General features: G+C 33.8%; 2 protein-coding genes across 3 annotated transcripts; one reads left to right on the forward strand and one right to left on the reverse strand.

Moving 5' to 3' along the window:
• Positions 1 to 1,095: 1,095 nt before the first annotated feature.
• On the reverse strand, positions 1,096 to 6,113 carry LOC110716305 (G patch domain-containing protein 11-like). Of its 2 annotated transcripts, XR_002510466.1 has the most exons (5): positions 5,958 to 6,113; positions 5,817 to 5,870; positions 4,596 to 4,718; positions 2,602 to 3,024; positions 1,096 to 2,126 (listed from the first exon to the last, which is right to left on the reverse strand). XR_002510466.1 is itself a non-coding variant. In XM_021894916.1 (4 exons), the coding sequence occupies exons 1-4, from the start codon at positions 6,006 to 6,008 to the stop codon at positions 2,896 to 2,898; spliced, it is 357 nt and encodes a 118-aa protein (XP_021750608.1). In that variant the 5' UTR covers positions 6,009 to 6,113; the 3' UTR covers positions 2,274 to 2,895. The 2 variants fall into 2 exon arrangements, 1 of the variants encoding a protein (XP_021750608.1); XM_021894916.1 differs by lacking the exon at positions 1,096 to 2,126 and having other exon boundaries at positions 2,274 to 3,024.
• A 1,442-nt stretch (positions 6,114 to 7,555) lies between these two features.
• Positions 7,556 to 18,029, forward strand: LOC110716256 (phytochrome-associated serine/threonine-protein phosphatase 1-like). Its single transcript, XM_021894865.1, has 10 exons — positions 7,556 to 7,936; positions 9,405 to 9,551; positions 9,655 to 9,722; positions 11,736 to 11,793; positions 15,320 to 15,430; positions 16,052 to 16,102; positions 16,452 to 16,595; positions 16,669 to 16,764; positions 16,851 to 16,922; positions 17,705 to 18,029. The coding sequence occupies exons 1-10, from the start codon at positions 7,856 to 7,858 to the stop codon at positions 17,786 to 17,788; spliced, it is 912 nt and encodes a 303-aa protein (XP_021750557.1). The 5' UTR covers positions 7,556 to 7,855; the 3' UTR covers positions 17,789 to 18,029.
• Positions 18,030 to 18,345: the final 316 nt, after the last annotated feature.

The raw sequence follows: 18,345 nt of genomic DNA on the forward strand, positions 1-18,345 counted from the left end.
TGTGTTATTTTTGTTGACTCACCCTTTGGCCTCTTTCCTTTCCTCACCCTTCCCTTCTTCCTCATCCTTCCTTTCTCAAAGGTTTTTCACCAAGATCTCACACAACGACCCAACACCACAACAAACACCAACCCTAACCCCAACGTTTTCGACAGCTTCACCACTGAATTCAACAAAAAACCTAAAAAAAAAAAAGCATAAAAAAAGGTAGGTGTTTGTCATTTTCTCCCCTCCATTGAAGTTGGTATATGTACTAGAGATTAAGAAATTGAAATTCGATGATTAACGAATGACGTTTGTTAATTAAATTCACATCAATGATTAAAAAAATTATAATCATATTACCTCATATATGCTTCATGCTTTCAATAGTGGAGAGAAAACTCAAAGGTTGGTTCAATGGAGAATTCGCAATACATTTTAATGGCAGAGAGTGGGGGTTGGGGGAAATGAGGATGACAGTGAATCGTGAAACTTAGGAAAAAGATAAAAATTGACCCATTTTATTGACTGAAAAGACAATTTTAACTTTCATGTATCTCAATTACACTAGTATTTTCTCTATATGGTATCATCCGCCGAGTGAATCACTTGTTAGTTCTATTGATACTGCATGGCTTATCACCAAATTTAGACATTCAAAGAGCATCTCTTTAAATCAATGAGCATATATGACAACTTATTATTTATGGTAACAATTTAAGATACCAATTGCAATTAAAGATATAACCTAATGCATAAATAGCTGTAAGACTCGTTTTACATGTCGACGATGAACTAGTTATAGTGATCAATAAAATTGTAACGTCAATGTTTTCACTCCAGATTTAACAAATTGACTTTTTAGTCTTTTCTTTTTTTTGTTTTTTTTTTTGAAAGGAAACAAAACAAATGTTAGGTAACTTTTCTCTCAAAACTGTACCCTAACTTATCTAGTAGATTTAAATAAGAAAATTTATCATCTACATCAGGATCAATATTTAGATAATCCACAATATGATGTTGTAAAGCTACAACATAATCTGCAATTTAAAGATTAAACAAACTGATTAGGTGAGTTACGAATGCACACATGATGCTTATATATATGTATTTTTTTTTTTTTTTGAAAGAAAGCAGAGAATTTTATTTGTTATGATCAATTTCCGCCAAAGCAATAAGGCTTTGAGGGAATAGTTACTACAAATCATCTCTTTATCAACATTAATATCCCATCTCAATTAGATGAGCTGACGTATTCCGGCTCTTCTAATGTGATTACAAGAGAAAGCAACAAAATTAGATATGTGATTACAAGAGAAAGCAACAAAATTAGATAGACAAACACTAATATCATTAAAAAAAAAAAAAAGAGGTATAAAGGAGAGACTCCACACGATTTCTTTCAGACTGCATTCACCATATTCTGAGCATCAGATTCGAGAATAACATGGCTTTAACCGAGATTCTGAGCAACCTCCACACCAAAAGCTGCAGCTGCTGCTTCAGCTAGATCAGCACCCCATCTTACTCCTTTCTTCCTCACTGCCCATGCAACCAATTTCCCCCTATGATCCCTTACTGTCGCACCCAGCCCCACATAAAACCTCTAACACACATGTGCATCAGTGTCAACCTTTAGAAAGCCAACATCAGGGGGCTGCCAGCTTGCTAGGCTCACTGTACCCCCTCCTTGCCCCTTGAAGACTTTGGCAGCATATCCACAATAATCCAGCACAAGTCAGACATAACCCGCAGCCATTTGTATAGCACCAGGAACACAATGCTCAAAAATCACCTTATTTCTACAAGACCATGCTGCCCACATAAGTGCTGCAGAACTTCGAAGTTCTTTAGATACTTGGCTAGCTAACCACATCAGTCTATCTCCAAAAGAAGAGGTAGGAGCATTATTCAACAAGCCCAACTGATCATATGACCAAATCTCCTTTGCTGCTTTGCTTATGTACACTCAAAAAGTGAATGCAAAATTGTTTCTACAGCATTACCACATACCTTGTTTTGGACAATGTGGCGATTATGTAATCGCTCCATCACAGCCAAGCTACCTTTGCAGGCCCTCCATAGAAAACGGTGAAGCTTCAGTGGACTCTCAAACCCCAAACTAACTTCCAGATTAACATGACCTGGAATTACGCATAGATATCAGTTGATTACTTAATAATAGTCTTGAAATACTCCTAAAACTTGTGTCTTGGCAATACAGCTAAAAAGTTCTACTTGTTACACGATGAGGTTACTGTTACACGTAGAGTATGCTTCTTTTTTTTTTCTTTTTTTTTTTTTTTTGAATAAAACGTAGAATATTCTTATTCATAACAATTTCATATTTTCAACAGAATGATCACATTTTCAAGAAAACATCGTAAGAACCCTTTAGAGGTCATGGTTTCTTTGACAAAAGTTTAAATCGAAAGAATAACAGGAAGACAAAAGCACAATGTAAAATGTCAAATAATGATCTATATATCATGGCTACTTCCTACTTGCCCTTGACCTTTCCATCTTCAACTGCATGATAATGTAAAAAATGGATTGCAGGTATGCACATCATAATTGTGCCTTCAGTTGTTAGTGAGCACACTGCACTCATTCAAATACCTTTCAACATCGAGACTAACAAGCCTGCGCAAGTGCCGATGATCATGGGCCACTTTGTCTTGTTTAAAGAACGCAGCTGGTTTGATAAGTTATGTTTTATAACACTTTCAATTCTTGAACATAATGTACGTATGGTTTTGGTTCTCCGATTTGGCTTCCAAAACTTCAGGTTGAGTATCCATACAACAGAATAAAGTTGGCTATACATGACAGCAAAAAATAGTGGGAGAAAGATCTGTACACGGTATCGTAAACAAATAAGAGCACGCAATTAGTTTTCCTAGTGACCCAATGTCAGACATTCTCTGGCCAAAACTCTCTGAAGAATGCTTGACGAACTTCATTTTCTTGCCGACGCTTTTCTTCATCCAGCATTTTCCTCACCCTTTTAGAGAGTGCTTTCTCCTTTTTTGACATTTTCTCCTGTCACAAATAACAACAAAATTAGCAAGAGAGAGGACTCACTGATCTGAGGAGTAAGGAATAAGGCCCACAACCAATAATAAAACTACAAAGTATTAGTTTATCAATATTAAGCGACACTCAGTAGTTACACAGCACCACCACCAGTCCTCCACCACCCCTTCTGCGTCCTACCACTCAAGGCAACATTTTCATAGTAATGTATTCCACATATTACATGCATTTCTAAACAGCATAAATAAATGGAAATGAGCAAAACCCAATGCAAATACTCAATAGAAACTTTCCATTCTGAACACGAGGATCGTCTCCTATTACAAAATAGGCAACGCAAAAGTAGAAATGTCATGGAGTCCGTGCAACTACAAAGAGGGCATAGCTTATTCAGCTACTTAACAACATTCCCTCTGTATTTTATTACAAAACAGGAAAAGACAAAACATTAATCACAAAGCTGCAGTCAAATTCCAAATTATTAGTATTCCTCTTTTTCTTAATTTAATTGATTGACTCCAAAGGGGACTAACAAAGTGAAACAGAGGGAGTATTAATTAATGATATGAGTGGACCACTAGTGGGGAGGAAAATAGTAAAATATTGTTAAAAGTTTCCAAAAAAGGAAACGGAGCGAGTAGTAAACTATAGCCACAAAAGGAAAGTGGAGCAAGTAATAAAATACGGAGGGAGTATATGATTCGATAATGAGGGTTGAGAAGTTTGCTTCACCACGTAATCTTAAATTCTTAATGATTCAATCTGAACCAAAATAATAGGACCATGTAATACAACTCGAGGCAATCCAAATCTGACTCAAAAATATACACACCAGAATATGCAATGATAATACAAAATGCACCTCCACAACCAATCGTTGTCCAATGTCCAGTACAAGACTACAAGCAACACAGATACTGACCACTACTCAGGACCTCATATGTTCACATAATCGATAGACTTGGAATAGATAACAATCTTGGTGGCAAAGAAAGGTTGTAGAAATGCAGGTAAGTATTATTGCAAGAAAATTGCAGGGGAGCTTGAGTAAAAGTGCACAACAGAACCACAACTTCACATATATAATATAGTTGAGCTTGTTATAACTAATTAGTAACAAAGTTCATGCATCAAATCATCTGCTAGAGGGAAAAATCAACAAAATCCTTTTTATTTTAAAATTTCAATCCAAAAGCAGTGATCGCAACTGTAAAGATAATAATTGGTTTTCTTAAAAAGCAATAACTTCACTGACAGCCCCAAAAGAATAGCTAATGAGAAATCATCAAGCTATAAAAAGGTAATACACTACAAAAAGTAACAAGAAAATTTCAAAAAAAAAAAAAAAAAAAAGTAAAAATAAATTAAAACACATAAAGGAAACCATATTCACTCTTACTTATACTTTGTATATATAAAGGAAACTAAGCATATCCTCTTCATTTATGATTTTGAAAATCACACGATTCCATCCTGGAATTCTCCATATTCGAAAAAATAAAAATTTTAAGCTTAAAATTTAGTTGAAAGTAACAGCACATGATTGAGTTTTTGTAAAAGAAACAAGTGAAACTTACAGTTTTCTCCTTCTCTCCAGAGGTGGTTGTTGTGGATGATTGCAAGGTCTTCTTTTTCCACTTTTCAGCCCCTAAACCTCTCTTGTTCCTTTTAACATATGTTTTCACAGGTTCCAACCTCCCCTGTTAACACCATAGATCACCAATTAAGACAACATTATATTTTGATTTTCAAACCTACAAGCGGATACATGCACAACATGAAACAGATATTTACAAGTCAAACCAAAATAGATAAGCCTCTTCCCATAAATTTAATGAAAGATGCCAGTTGTAAACTTTTACCATATTTCTTTATGACTTACACGAGAAAAAGTATGCTAAGGTCCTGGATGGGGCGGTAGAATATGGCACCCAAAATGCAACCATATACTTGCATGATACAAAATCATGTTCAATAACATATTCATAGAGGAGTCAATTCAGAGGGAAAAACACAAAAGGCTTCAAAAGTTCATAAAGCAAAATAATCCATGAATTCAACAAATATTTCAAATATCTGGTTTTATATTGAAATTGATCTATTCCTCAAATAAAACTTGGCTCCACCACAACTAAGTGACTAACAATAATTAAGTAAAAAAAAAAAACATGAATATCAGATAGGAAAGAAAAAGAACAAGCATAACAAAATATTCTAACATCAGAACTCATAGTATTGCTTAAGATGCAAACAGATAAAACTTCCTATTTGCCAATAGAAATGTTGACCCACTTCCACACCAGATATATCATATAAACCCTTTAGCTGGTTGATTGAATATGATAGAATATTCATATTGTCCTAAAAATAAAATACAAGTATACAACAATACAAAGAGAAAGGGAAACAAATATGTGGAGGAAAAGAAACAAGTCGAAAAATAGCAACAGACAATGGATGCATCCTCACAACAAAGAAAACATCCCCTCAAACTCCACCATAGTATAACCGATGAATACCTAGTGATAAAATAGACAGCATTACTCTTAATCCCTCTTACTCTGTATTATCTAATATTTTGTATCTAGCAACCAATCATAATCAATATATGTGTGCATACTGCGTAAACTTGGCAATCTAAAACATATACATAGTTTTGAAGGTGAAACTTGAAATTATGCAACTCTTAAATCTATTCTCTTTTTATATCATACAGTAATTCATCTAATTTTCTTCTTTTAAACTCGAAATTCATATTTAATAGAGTTGTAAAATAAATTTGAGAGAAAAAGAAGAACCTGTTGAGAAGCACCAAGACCAGTTCCTTCCTTCCAACCATGCTTTTGCAACAACTGAGAGTAATTTACAAATTGAAGAGTTAGGGATTACAAATTAAACAAAAATAAAACTGAAGAAAGATTAAAGAGGAAGAAGGGCACCTGAAATCCGATGTTAGAGGAATTAAGACCAGATGTTGAAGATTCCTCCATTCTCTTCGATCCTACCCTCAATAGCTGTAGTAGCTTTGGAAAATTAATTGACCGACGGGCTTAACATTCAATATTGCTCCATATTTGTATTTCATGCGGTTTTGCAACTTTAATTGAGGGGAAAAAAAAAAAAACGATGAAATTACAAAATTATCCCCAAATTTAGATTTCCTCAATATTTTTACCCACTATGCATCATCAAATTAGTGATGGTTTAGTTCACCTTATTTCCTTTATTTTTTCTAATCTTATATCTTATATATGATGAAAAAAATATATCAAATGGGTATTGTTATATTCGTAATAATGTATATTTTATTAGTATGTAATTTTCATAATTTTTTTCGTACATAATTATAGTTTTTTAACGATAAAAAAACCGCACGTAAAATGATAAAGTGACTTATTTTTCCTGGTTTGATACGAATTTTTTTTCCTAATTTGATCCGAAATTTGTAAAAATAAGGTGAGCTAAGCATGACCTTACACTTTTCTTTAATGAAACAGGGTATCTTTTTTTTAAGGCTTTACATGAACAATAAAGCTAATTGCGTGGCCAATTGCATTGGTTAATTATGGTTTATAAAAATTTGAGTCAAGTCACTTCAAGTATTATGTAACTTTTGAATCTAAGGGCCTATTCTGTTCACCTTATTTTCACTTATTTTAGGTGTAATAAGTTCAGATCATGAAAAATAAGTACTTATAAGGATTAAATAAGTTGTAATAAGCTCTAATAAGTTTAGATAAGTTCAAGTAAGTTAAGATAAGTTCACATTAGTGAAAATTAGGTGAATAGAACACACCTTGATGTCGGGTCAACTTCACTTTGAGTAGGGTCGAGTTTCGGCTCATTGTTTCGACACCAGTTCAAACCTCTTGACGAATACTATGGATTGGGTAATTGAAATTGTTTTAGCAGACTGAATGAAAAACAAAATTATGAAATTTACAACTTTTTTAGGATGCTTTATATTCACCTAATTTTCATTTATGTGAATCATGTAAACTTATTTGATTTTTATTCAACCTTATTAAGAGTTTAAAACTTATTATAATTGTAAATTTATCTTGATTATCTAAAAACCTATAAGCCATTATTTGAACTTATTTTTCCTAAAATATACTTCGTATTTCGTGTATTAACCTGGTACATTCTAGTTTTTATAAATTCTTAACAAATCTCCCAATTTAAAATATGATATATATTTATAAATAATAATTATGTATTTAGATAGATGAAATTTATAGATCAAGTTAAATGACGACACCTAATAGTTTATTTGCAACAAAATTCATTATTGTATGTTAACTAAAAGTTTTAAATCTAAATTTAATTGAAATTGAACTTGAGTTCAAGTCAAGTAAAAAACACTTATATACCTATGTAGATCAACAATTGACATCACTAAATCATTTCTACCGTTGTACATGTACTTATAAGTCAGTAGGTCACATTAGCATCGAGTTATTGATAGCCAATTACCAACCGTTGATTGATTGATTGATTGTTGAATGGACGCGACTATAATACAAGTAACACAAGACAAGTACCCAATACACGTACTAAATCTAGAGTGCAGCAGGGGGGGTGGTGGTTTGTGAGGCTATTTACGGCGTGCGAGTGCCGGCAAAACCCCCAATTTATTTTCAAAGTTTTCCAAAGATCTTTCAAGCGCTGCTGCTCTTCATCTTCTTCATCCTTTGTCTTTTCATTTGATTTGAATCACCCTTTTTTCTCTCTCCTCCAGATTTGCTTCAACCACGAAAACCCTAAAACTAAGAGAGAGATTGACTGTGAAAGTAGAAATTTCTGAGATTATTCACCAATCCAACAATTATTACAAATGGATTTGGACCAATGGATCGCCAAGGTTAAAGAAGGCCAGCATTTAGCCGAAGATGAGCTTCAGCTTCTCTGCGAATACGTATTCTCTCCCTCTCTCTCTATTTCCTCACTCCTTTGTTGATTTTCTGATTGACTATTTGTCTGCGTTTAATTTGTGTTTGTAATTTTGGATTTATGGAGAAATGATTGATAGACTAGTCTCAGTTTACCTCCATTGTTAGGAAGTTTGTCGTATTGATAATACTTAGATGTATTTGTTTCAAATTGGGGTTTCGCAATAAGTCGTGAGTTTGCTTTTATGCAATAAGAAATGTTGGAGATGGCCGGCATGTGGTTTGCTGCTTTGAAGCGAAATTCTGAGGAATGGAAATTGGAATAATTAGGATTATCGATGACATTATGTTTTTCGATTGAGGACTGAGGAGGGTAATCTTTGCGGCAACATTACAAGCTATGTATAATTTCAATACTCCCATTTATGTATACGAGAACGGCTGGTCTAATGCCAATGCATGTGAATTTTCTTGCTCCTTAGGACTTTGGAGTGATGAATCTGATGATGGATGTTGAGATTAGTTGATATTAATGATTTTAGGCCAAGTTTATGCAGAAGTTTCTCTTAATCCTTTCACGAAGCCAACAAAGGAATGCCATTATTGGCAAATGGCAATGTTGTTACACATAGTTGGTTTCCGAATTTGTGCGGCAAGCTGCCAGTCAAACCTTTTTGTAGCTGTATCTATTTGCAATCAGTTATTTTCTAGAGTGTGCTTTAATGCAATAGTAAATGTTGGCAGTGGCAGGGTTTTTAAGTTTTGAAGCTTTGGATCTTCTAACTGGATACTTTATTAAGAGAAATCCTCAAGTAGGAAAAAAGGGAAAGTAAAATCATGACAATATTTTTTTTATTAATAAAAATCCCCGATAGTGTCCATGTAGTTAAATTACTGTATATATGTAGTGACCTTACTTTTTAGAATGATATGATATTATGGCAATAATTGAATTTCTAAGAAAATTCTTGCTTTTATGTGGTATTCCAAGTATGCTGGTCTACTGCAATATCTGCTAATTCGTAAGAAAGAAGTAACACGTTGGGTGAGCCTGAAGGGTTGATGATATCAGGCCTAGTATGCTGAGAAGTTCTGGTGTGGATTTTAAATGTATGTCTTTAAGGCATGTTTCCGAAGGGATACGGGAGACCATGCTTAAGAAAGGATTAATGTAGTGTTTGGACAACATTTAGGCTTTTTTTATTTATTTTTTATTTTTTCCTTACATAGATTTGTGGAGTACTACTTGATTTTTTAGCAAAGCATTTTGAGTTAGGAAGACTTTTCATCTCAAACTGTTGTTGCAGTCTGCTCTTAGGATGTTTACGTTACTATCATTTACTTTCTTCTTTATGGCTAAATTTTACCCTTTTGTTTTCTGTTTTTCCATGTCTCATCTGAGCTGGTTCCTTTTCTGTCAGAGCTCATAAAATTGTCAAATATCTTTTCTTACTGATCATTTCTTTGCGTATACCCATATTTGGAATGTATCAGGTAAAAGAGATACTTATTGAGGAGTCAAACGTTCAGCCAGTCAATAGTCCAGTCACTGTCTGTGGTGACATCCATGGCCAATTCCATGATTTAATGAAGCTTTTCCAGACTGGAGGTCATGTTCCAGAGACCAATTACATATTTATGGTACTAGTTATATATACTAATATTGCTATGCTTGTGTGATTGTCAACATTTGTTCCCTTCTTGCTTAGCTCTATTGACCTAAAAATCTCAAATCCCTTGTCAGGGAGATTTTGTTGACCGAGGCTACAATAGTCTTGAAGTGTTTACCATCCTTTTGCTTCTTAAAGCTAGGTATGCCTTCAATCTGTTATGCATATGGATTTTATTATTAACTTAACTTTGTTCTTCTTGCTGGATTAAAATTAATGCTTGTGGATCTTGTTACTGGATTTTTGCTTTTGCTCCATTTCACTATCATGTCTTATATCTATAATCTTTGAACTAGATGGTCTTAGTGGTTTAGGACCTTTACGTATAGAGATGTGCAAAAATTAGCAGGTTTTGGATGCAGACCTTTTCTTGGGGAAGACTAAAAAGACTTGACTAATTGTATGGTGTTTGTTTGATTGACTAATTGCCATTATGTCAAGAGCAATTTCAGTCAACTTGAGTTATTTTTAGGTACTTTATTGAAAGAATAATAATCTTAGAAGATGCGGGTAGGAGTCTAAATAGTATTGAACTGTCGTATATGATCTCTCTCGTGAAACGGATAAAGGTCTTCGTTATTGTCACTAACAGGTGTAATATTTATCCTTAAGCATTTGTTGTGAGGAAACCACATTATGCAGTGTATGTGTTTAGATCGTGAATGGAATGAAGTCATTATGCTCTTATTCACCAAGTCCTTCACTTGTTATGTCACTATAGTTTTTGGTCGCTCTCTTTACCCTTCACAAGGGAATTATTCTGGATTTGTAGAAGATCGGCAAGTTTTGTGAAATTGTGGATCACTCATCATTGTTGGATTTATAAGTAGATTGATGATAATCGTACTGATTTTGATTGCTGAGAACCTGAGACTACCTGTCTCCTGGAATTGTTTGAGTGAAGTTTATGTTTGATGGCGATGATTTGATTGCACTTGAATTGTAGTTTCCTTGAACAACTCTTTTATCTTCCATTGCCGGAGAAGGTAATTTATTACTATGAATTACACTTTATCTGTTGTGTTCAAGAAAATAACTGTTCAGAGAATTGACTTTTAGAATTAGACTGTATCTAGTGCTGTATGAGCTGTGTTAATTACAAATCTACAGAGCTCCTAAGCCAACTAATTTTGGCTGGATTAATTGCATTATGGGTTACGATTCCATTTGTTACTGGTGAAAAACTATTGTTTTCATTGAAGAAGAGCCTGGATTGCGAATGTACGTTAGGGGCCGACTTATTGGCACCAATATCCTATCTCGCTTCCCAGTATTATTGTAATCATGGTTAGCTGGCCTGTACAACCCTTACTGGATCTGGCATGTGAGGTTAGTAGAATGTTGTAGACAGCTAACAGCTATTGAGGATCTGGTGGCCATATTCCTTATTGGCACTATTAGGATGATCAGTAACTCATATAAAACTTTGAGTGCTTTATGCTCTATGACATTGACATTCATGATGAGTTTGTATAACCATTGTTCCATTGTTTTGTGAACTTGCTTCAAGTGATTGAAACTGAAAGTAACATTTAGTTGTTGATTTTGATACATACAACCCTAAGAGCTAAGTATAAGCATTAAATATATTGCTTAAATTGGTTTTCATTTAGGATTAATGACAAAATCTGTGTGTTGCTTGGTGTTATTTTGTTTGATTATCATTTTCATTTAATTATTGCTGTGTCCATCCTTAATTTTTGGCACTAATTAAAGATTTCTAACCAAAATTCAGCAGAATCTGTTTCGTTAGGAACTAAGGAAGTTTATAGGTTGTTGAAAAATGTGCTTAATTATTTGTTGAATTTTATATAATTTTTATTTTCTTGAAATCTCTTTTTTCTGGCATGAGGAGATGATGGATTGATGGCTGTATTTCACATAATTTCATCCTGATTTAGTGATATGATTAAGCTTCTGTTTGGGAGTGGATTCTGAATAACTTTGCTATCTCTATCTTATGTATATTGTTCTCGCTAGAATTTATATACATATGCCATTATTTGACAACTGATATGAATCATCTTTTTGAAAATTTTTCTTCTGTACCCTACTGCCTTTTTCCTAAGTTACCAATATTATTAGGTTATTTAGTACTTTATAAGGCATACTTAACTCATATTTATTGCAAGTATGCATTCTTCTCTGTTGCCAGGTATCCTGCGAGCATTACTCTTTTGCGTGGAAATCATGAAAGCAGGCAGCTTACTCAGGTAGGTTTCCGACATGTGCTGCTCTAACATTCTTGTTCTCCTTTCAATCATTGGTTCTTCTTACTTATTTTCTTTTCTGTTTGCTTCATTTGCAATTTTGCATGACTATTTCCCCTTCTCCCTATTTTCCATTCAGATTTTCCTTTTTTTTCTATTGATATTTTATGGAGACATAAGTTGGTGAAGTTTCTTTCTTATTTGATTAAAATTTTACTTCCTTGGTTCCTCTGTTTCATACCAGCTGACATGTTCTTTGGGCACTATTCACGTAAGTCACTTTGACTACCTTTTGTGTATACATGAGAAAAACTTGATCATGTGGGGTTGTGTTAGATTTGTCTCAATGTATATCATCCAACTTTATATAATTTCCATTGAAAATTAAGGAGTGGGAAAGTGCTGGAGAATCACTTAAGGGAGTTTGGCCATGTAAGATGGATATCAAGTGATGCATTGGTTAGGAGGCTTATAAAGTGAGCAAAGTGATGAGATTGTGAGGGTTAGGGAAAGACCTAAAAAAGCTTGGTGGAGGGTGATGAGAGTAATATGAGTCTATTGGGGATTGAGGAAAATATGGCATGGTATAGGGCAGGGTGGAGGGAGAATATATGTTTCGAGGACATGACATGATTGTTCATCTATTTTATTTTCCCTTTCTTTTTCATCCACTTACTTTGAGCCTTGTTTTGCAAACTTTTTTCCTCACGCATATTATACTTCCTTCTCTTTTCACTTTTAAGTTTCTTTTGGAGCGCTTCGTGCAAAAAAATGTGTATTGCTCAAGTATTTCTGCTTAGTATGATGATTTGAAGGTGTTGAGGCCTCTTTTTATTCCTCAAAAAATGTTCTAGGTTATAATTATTTTAATTTGTTTACGCTAATAAGTCTAGAAAAGGGCTGGTAAGTTCAATTACAACTAAAAGTAAGTTTATGTTAGGGACAATAAGTTGGTAAATTTACATCAGATTAAGATTGGAGTTTGTAGGTGAAAAATACATAGCCTGAAAATTCAATCAGTTTTTGTTGATATATGAAGAAATGGCTCATGTTATAAATAGATAAACTTATGTGTGAGAGGAAATTAGTAGGTGATGTGGACTCGTCTCTTGAGAAAAATAGAGGACACATGAGAAATTGTTGACCTCATTTATTCAACAGTAAGTATGATATGCCTTCTATGTATGTGGGTGAAAATCGGGTAGTATATTATTGGTTTTCATCATCTGTATATAATAGATGCGAATGTGGCTGGACTACATTGACGGAGACTGTACAGTTTACTTTGTCAGATCTATCATTTGAGTGACCATCCATTTTGGCCATTATTTTGTTACCGAGTTGACATTTTAACTAACTCATCAAAATTGAGATATTCATAGTAGTCTGGAGAAATGAATTGTTTTTGTAACAAGTTCCTTTTCCTCTCATGAAACCGAGACCTTTATATAAGAAAATGTCAATGTAAGATATAGATTTAAACAAAGTTAAGGGTATTGATTAGTTTGAAGTAATGCTTGTTTTTCAGTTCTTTGCTGCTATCAGTGCTTGTGATTGAAGAACTATTTATTTTCGATGTCTAGTATGTGGGCAAGCTCTTTATGTGGAGAATATTATTTTTTAGCTTTGTAGTGGTCAAAGACTTTTGTTTTTGTCACCTTCCCCTGCTTCTTTGACATTTACAATGTGGGTTATAGCTTTGAAAACTGCCATGATGTAATGATTTGAAAGTGAAGGCATTTCAGGAATCACTTAACCTACACTTTTAGGAGGGATTTGTAGGTTAAGTGAAGTTTCTCTGCAGCAAAGCAGAGCTTTAGCTGCCCATAAGGATCTTGTAGAAGGAAATAGGAATCAATATTGAAAGTTAAAGCCTCTGTCAATTATTTCTAATATAGTATTTATGCAGGATTAAATTGTCAGAAATAAGGTTAGCACTACTTGATGTTGTTATCTTTTGGGATGTAGAAAGGACACAATACATTTTGCCTCCACCTTTTATTGTCTCCCTGTTTTTTTTTTACTTAATTTCTGTTAAACTGTTTTTTTTTACTTGATTTCTGTTAAACAGCATCTGTGCACTGCTGTGTAATCTGCAACTTGAGTATTTTTCTTATTTTAGATGAAAAAACCTATCACTTTTCAAAAGAAATAAATCTCTCTGGCCTTAGATGGTAACGTTGGATTTAGAAGCTCATATATTATCATCCTTTTTTCCCATCTCTTTGAATACTGTCAGATGTATTCAAATATCACAATCTCTGTACTCGATTGTCCCAATTCATGCCCATTTTCATTGGACTCAAATATTTACTTAGTGACCTGGACAGGTAACTGTAAGCACTCAAGTCTGAGTATGGAAGGCTTTTCCAATTATTAGACTTAATAAATGCAACTAGACTGGCAGTGCTTTTGCCTTTATTTGCATGTTCCATAAGTTATGATCTTGGTTGCATTGAGTAAAGATGGTACCTGTGGTATAATGTATTGTAATCTGAATAAGCTTAATGTTACCCACTAGGTGTAACATCTAGTGTCGTAGATATACTTTTGGAAACTAACTAGGTGAGGCATATTTCCTCTGTTTCTTCTTAGTCTTTTCTGGTGGTGATGGGAAATATTATTGTTGTTTATTTAATGTCTTCCTTACTTTGGTATTGTGCTGTTGGTGCTTAAGGAAAGTGTTGATGTGTTCTCTGTTGATGAAGTTATTCCTTTAGGAAAAAGGCAGTCTTTTTATGAGTGGTATTCTGCAGCTTCCGATTGCATTTCTAGTGGAATGTTAGGCTATTTTTATTTCTGGTGTAGAGAGATGCAGGTGTATGAATGTTTTTAAATTTCATGTGCGTACTTTGGAGTATCTTCATTGTAGATTATTTACCTGAAATTTCAATTACGAAAGTATAGTTTTCTTTTGTACTCCATTTATTAATGTTGTGAGATTTAATTATATTCACATTGAAGGTCTTGAGACCTTAGTTTATGAAGATGTCATCATAAGCAATAGTCTATATATGGAGTCAAATAGATCCGCCAAGAAAACACTTGGCATGCCCCTTACATATCTAGTATCCCTCTATGTAAATCGACAAGTACGCAATATACAGTAGTAGTTGTATTTTATAAAAACATGAAAATATTACGGCAATTATGTATGTTAAACTTTCTGTATCTTACTATCTGTGTAACACGGACATATTTGAGATAATTTACCGTGTATAGTCATCCCTTTTTATTAAATTACTTGTCAAATGTTCCTAAAAAAAAATACTTGTCAAATATAGAAAATTTGTATTTTTCTTATTAACAGAATTTTAAGCCCATGCTTGATATGGGGCACCAATCTAGTTTGATTAAATTTTTAAATGTTAAGTGTGTAGTAATAACCTCAGAATTTAAGTCTCAACTTTATGTACTTCTGATGATTCCTTAAAGTTGTAATCGGGATCACCTTTCCCCTGACTATTGCAGGATAGGTGAGTGTGTAGGTTTGTTTGATTTATGGAATAATGACCTTTTTTTTCCTCAGGTATATGGGTTTTATGATGAATGCCAGAGGAAGTATGGAAATGCCAACGCATGGAGATATTGCACGGATGTTTTTGATTATCTGACTCTCTCGGCAATTATAAATGGAACTGTAAGTTTTTTTTTTCTTTCCTCTTACTCTTGGTGTAATGGTAGTGTAATCCATTTCTGGCTAGGAGGTCAATGGTTGAAGTTGCAGTAAGATCATCTTTGTCAATAGTGGGTGGAGACTGTACATTTGACACCATTCATATCCTTTTTTTTTTTTTTTTTACTGAAGCATCATGCACTGGTTTTTCTTCACACTTCCTTCGTTTTTTTAGTTGCAACCGTCCTATTTTCAAGCTTGCCAATGCATTTTTCAACCGTTACTTTCTTTAAATCCCAGTGAGTAAAAAATATGAAAAAGTTGATGTTTTCAAAGTATTTGTTGAGGCACACCTAACAAGATCTCACATTGCCAAAGTATAATTCACCTAAAATTGTCAAAGTAGAATGTGTGAATCGCGTAAAAGTCAAATGCTGCAGCCTGCAGCTAAAACTCTGGAGAAAATACGTATGAATAGGTTGAGAGTATTTGACTGTCTTTTTAAGAATCTTCTTTACTCTTTTTCCTGTCGTATCATTTGATCCTGGAAATTAATTGCTCTATCATATGACTCAAATACTACTCTGAGAACCTGTGCTCACTGTCGTTCCTCTCTTGGCTAATCATCTCAGTTTGATCTTGCAGGTGCTATGTGTTCATGGTGGTCTTTCACCTGATATTCGAACGATTGATCAGGTTCTGTCACTGTGCCTTCTAGTTTCAATGTCATTTTGCAATATGCTGTTGTTGTGGGTATTTTTTATACATTGCAAAATGTTCAATAACTCTGATATTCTAAATGTGATTATTTGACTTTATTTGTTTTTATTTTAACTAGTAGATATTCAAGTTTCTTTTTCCAATAAATTCCATTAGTTTTAAGGAAATCTTGATATTGTTTTTTTTTTTGCCAAACTGGCGTTACCACCCCCCCCCCCCCTTTCTTTTTGTTTGTTGTATAGATGCATGAGCTTATGATCATAAATTTGTTTATAGTGAGCTTAATTTTGATTTCACTTCTTTTTCTTGACTTGTCAATAAGCAGATAAGGGTTATTGAACGAAATTGTGAAATTCCTCATGAAGGGCCATTTTGTGACCTTATGTGGAGTGATCCTGAAGATATTGAGACATGGGCTGTCAGTCCTCGTGGTGCAGGGTGGCTTTTTGGATCTAGAGTGACAACTGAGGCATGTCTTTTTTATTATGTTCTGAACACTTTGTTTGATAAATGTGCTAAGCTGTATAACTCTAAATGCGCAGTTCAACCACATAAACAATCTTGATTTAGTTTGTCGAGCTCATCAGCTCGTACAAGAAGGTCTCAAGTACATGTTTCAAGATAAGGGCCTTGTAACGGTAAATTTGCTGCTTCAATATTCCTTATTTATATATTTTTTTAAGTGTTTACGATTCTGTTGAAGGATTTGGCTTTGATTTAACAGGTGTGGTCGGCACCAAATTACTGTTACCGTTGTGGGAATGTTGCTTCAATTTTGAGTTTTAATGACAATATGGTGAGTTAGGCGTAACCTTTTTAATTTCCTCCACTGGAGTGGTTAAATAAACTGACTGCATAATTGTGTTGACTTGTGGTCATCTGAAATGATTGCCTTTCCTTTTTCTCATGTTGGTTCTTTTCTTCTTATTATTTTTAATTTTTTTTCTTGTTGGGAGAAACTTGCCTGGTTTTATATAACCTGAAGAGGACAGTCAACAAGAAAACACATGCAGGAATGACCCTTACAATTACCACCAAAAAATTTCCAAAAGATAAGAGAACACAGAAAAAGAGCTAGACAAACATTAAAAAATATACATCTGCGGCTATTTTCCAACTTTTTACGACGAATTATCATTAGATTGTTAAGCTTACTATTTGGGTAATATCGAGAGAGATGGGCCAAAAATAGTATGCAAGTCTGAAACTTATCTCTTAAATTTCTCAGAGAAGCCCCTTCAATTGGAAGTGACGTCTAGATTTAATGGGATTGCCTAGTGTAAACTAAAAAATGTAATCACAACCAGTAGGTTGAATCATGGGGAATGTAGGTGATACAGTTTTATGATTGCTGGATGTGACTGTTTGTTTGATTACATTATTCTTGGCTAATTATTTGACGCACTCATATTGTCTATATGTAAAATGCATGGTTAAAGATTTAATAGTTCTCATTTTCCAGTCTTATGCATTCCTCTTTCTAAATCAACTTATTTAGATGCTATTTTTTAATTTAAAAATGTTGTTGCTGTCTGAAATGGAAGCACAGTTTAAAGTGTAATTTGTCATGTGTAACAGGAGAGGGAGGTGAAGTTCTTTACGGAGACAGAAGAGAACAATCAGATGAGGGGGCCGAGAACAGGGGTTCCATATTTCTTATAGACATTCTCTCTCAGTATTCAAAGACTTGTATAATTATTAATTGATCTGATTTTTCAAATTTATAATTTTAGGAAGGGGTATGAATTCTTGGTAATTCTGGCTCATTCATGTTACATTTCTGTCAGTAAATGCTTTAATCGCGCCAGAAAAAAATGCCCTCTTGTTCAGTCATGCTTTGTGATAACTCAGATCATATGTTTTCTTGTTTCTAGTGGTATATTTGCATCATTTTTCTAATCTATTGAATATTGATGTTTCTTTATCAAAGTTTTAGATTGCATATATAATAATGAAAAATATTCATTTGCTGAAGGTTAAATGATACCGAAACATAGTTGCTGGGGAGTGTGAACTGGTGAGTGATTATATATTTATGCAACTCTGTTAGGGCTGCCCTTAATTAACTACTCAAAAGCCAAAAGGGCAACTATAAGCATAGTTTAAGCTCTTTATTTATTGATTGATATTTTAGTATAGCTGCATAAGATTGTCATATAATTTCCACTCATTAAGAGACTTATTCACTCTTACTGCGCTAAATAGTACCAAGTAATGGA

Source organism: Chenopodium quinoa, unplaced genomic scaffold, assembly GCF_001683475.1.
Source record: "Chenopodium quinoa cultivar QQ74 unplaced genomic scaffold, ASM168347v1, whole genome shotgun sequence".
NCBI classification, from domain to species: Eukaryota; Viridiplantae; Streptophyta; class Magnoliopsida; order Caryophyllales; family Amaranthaceae; genus Chenopodium; species Chenopodium quinoa.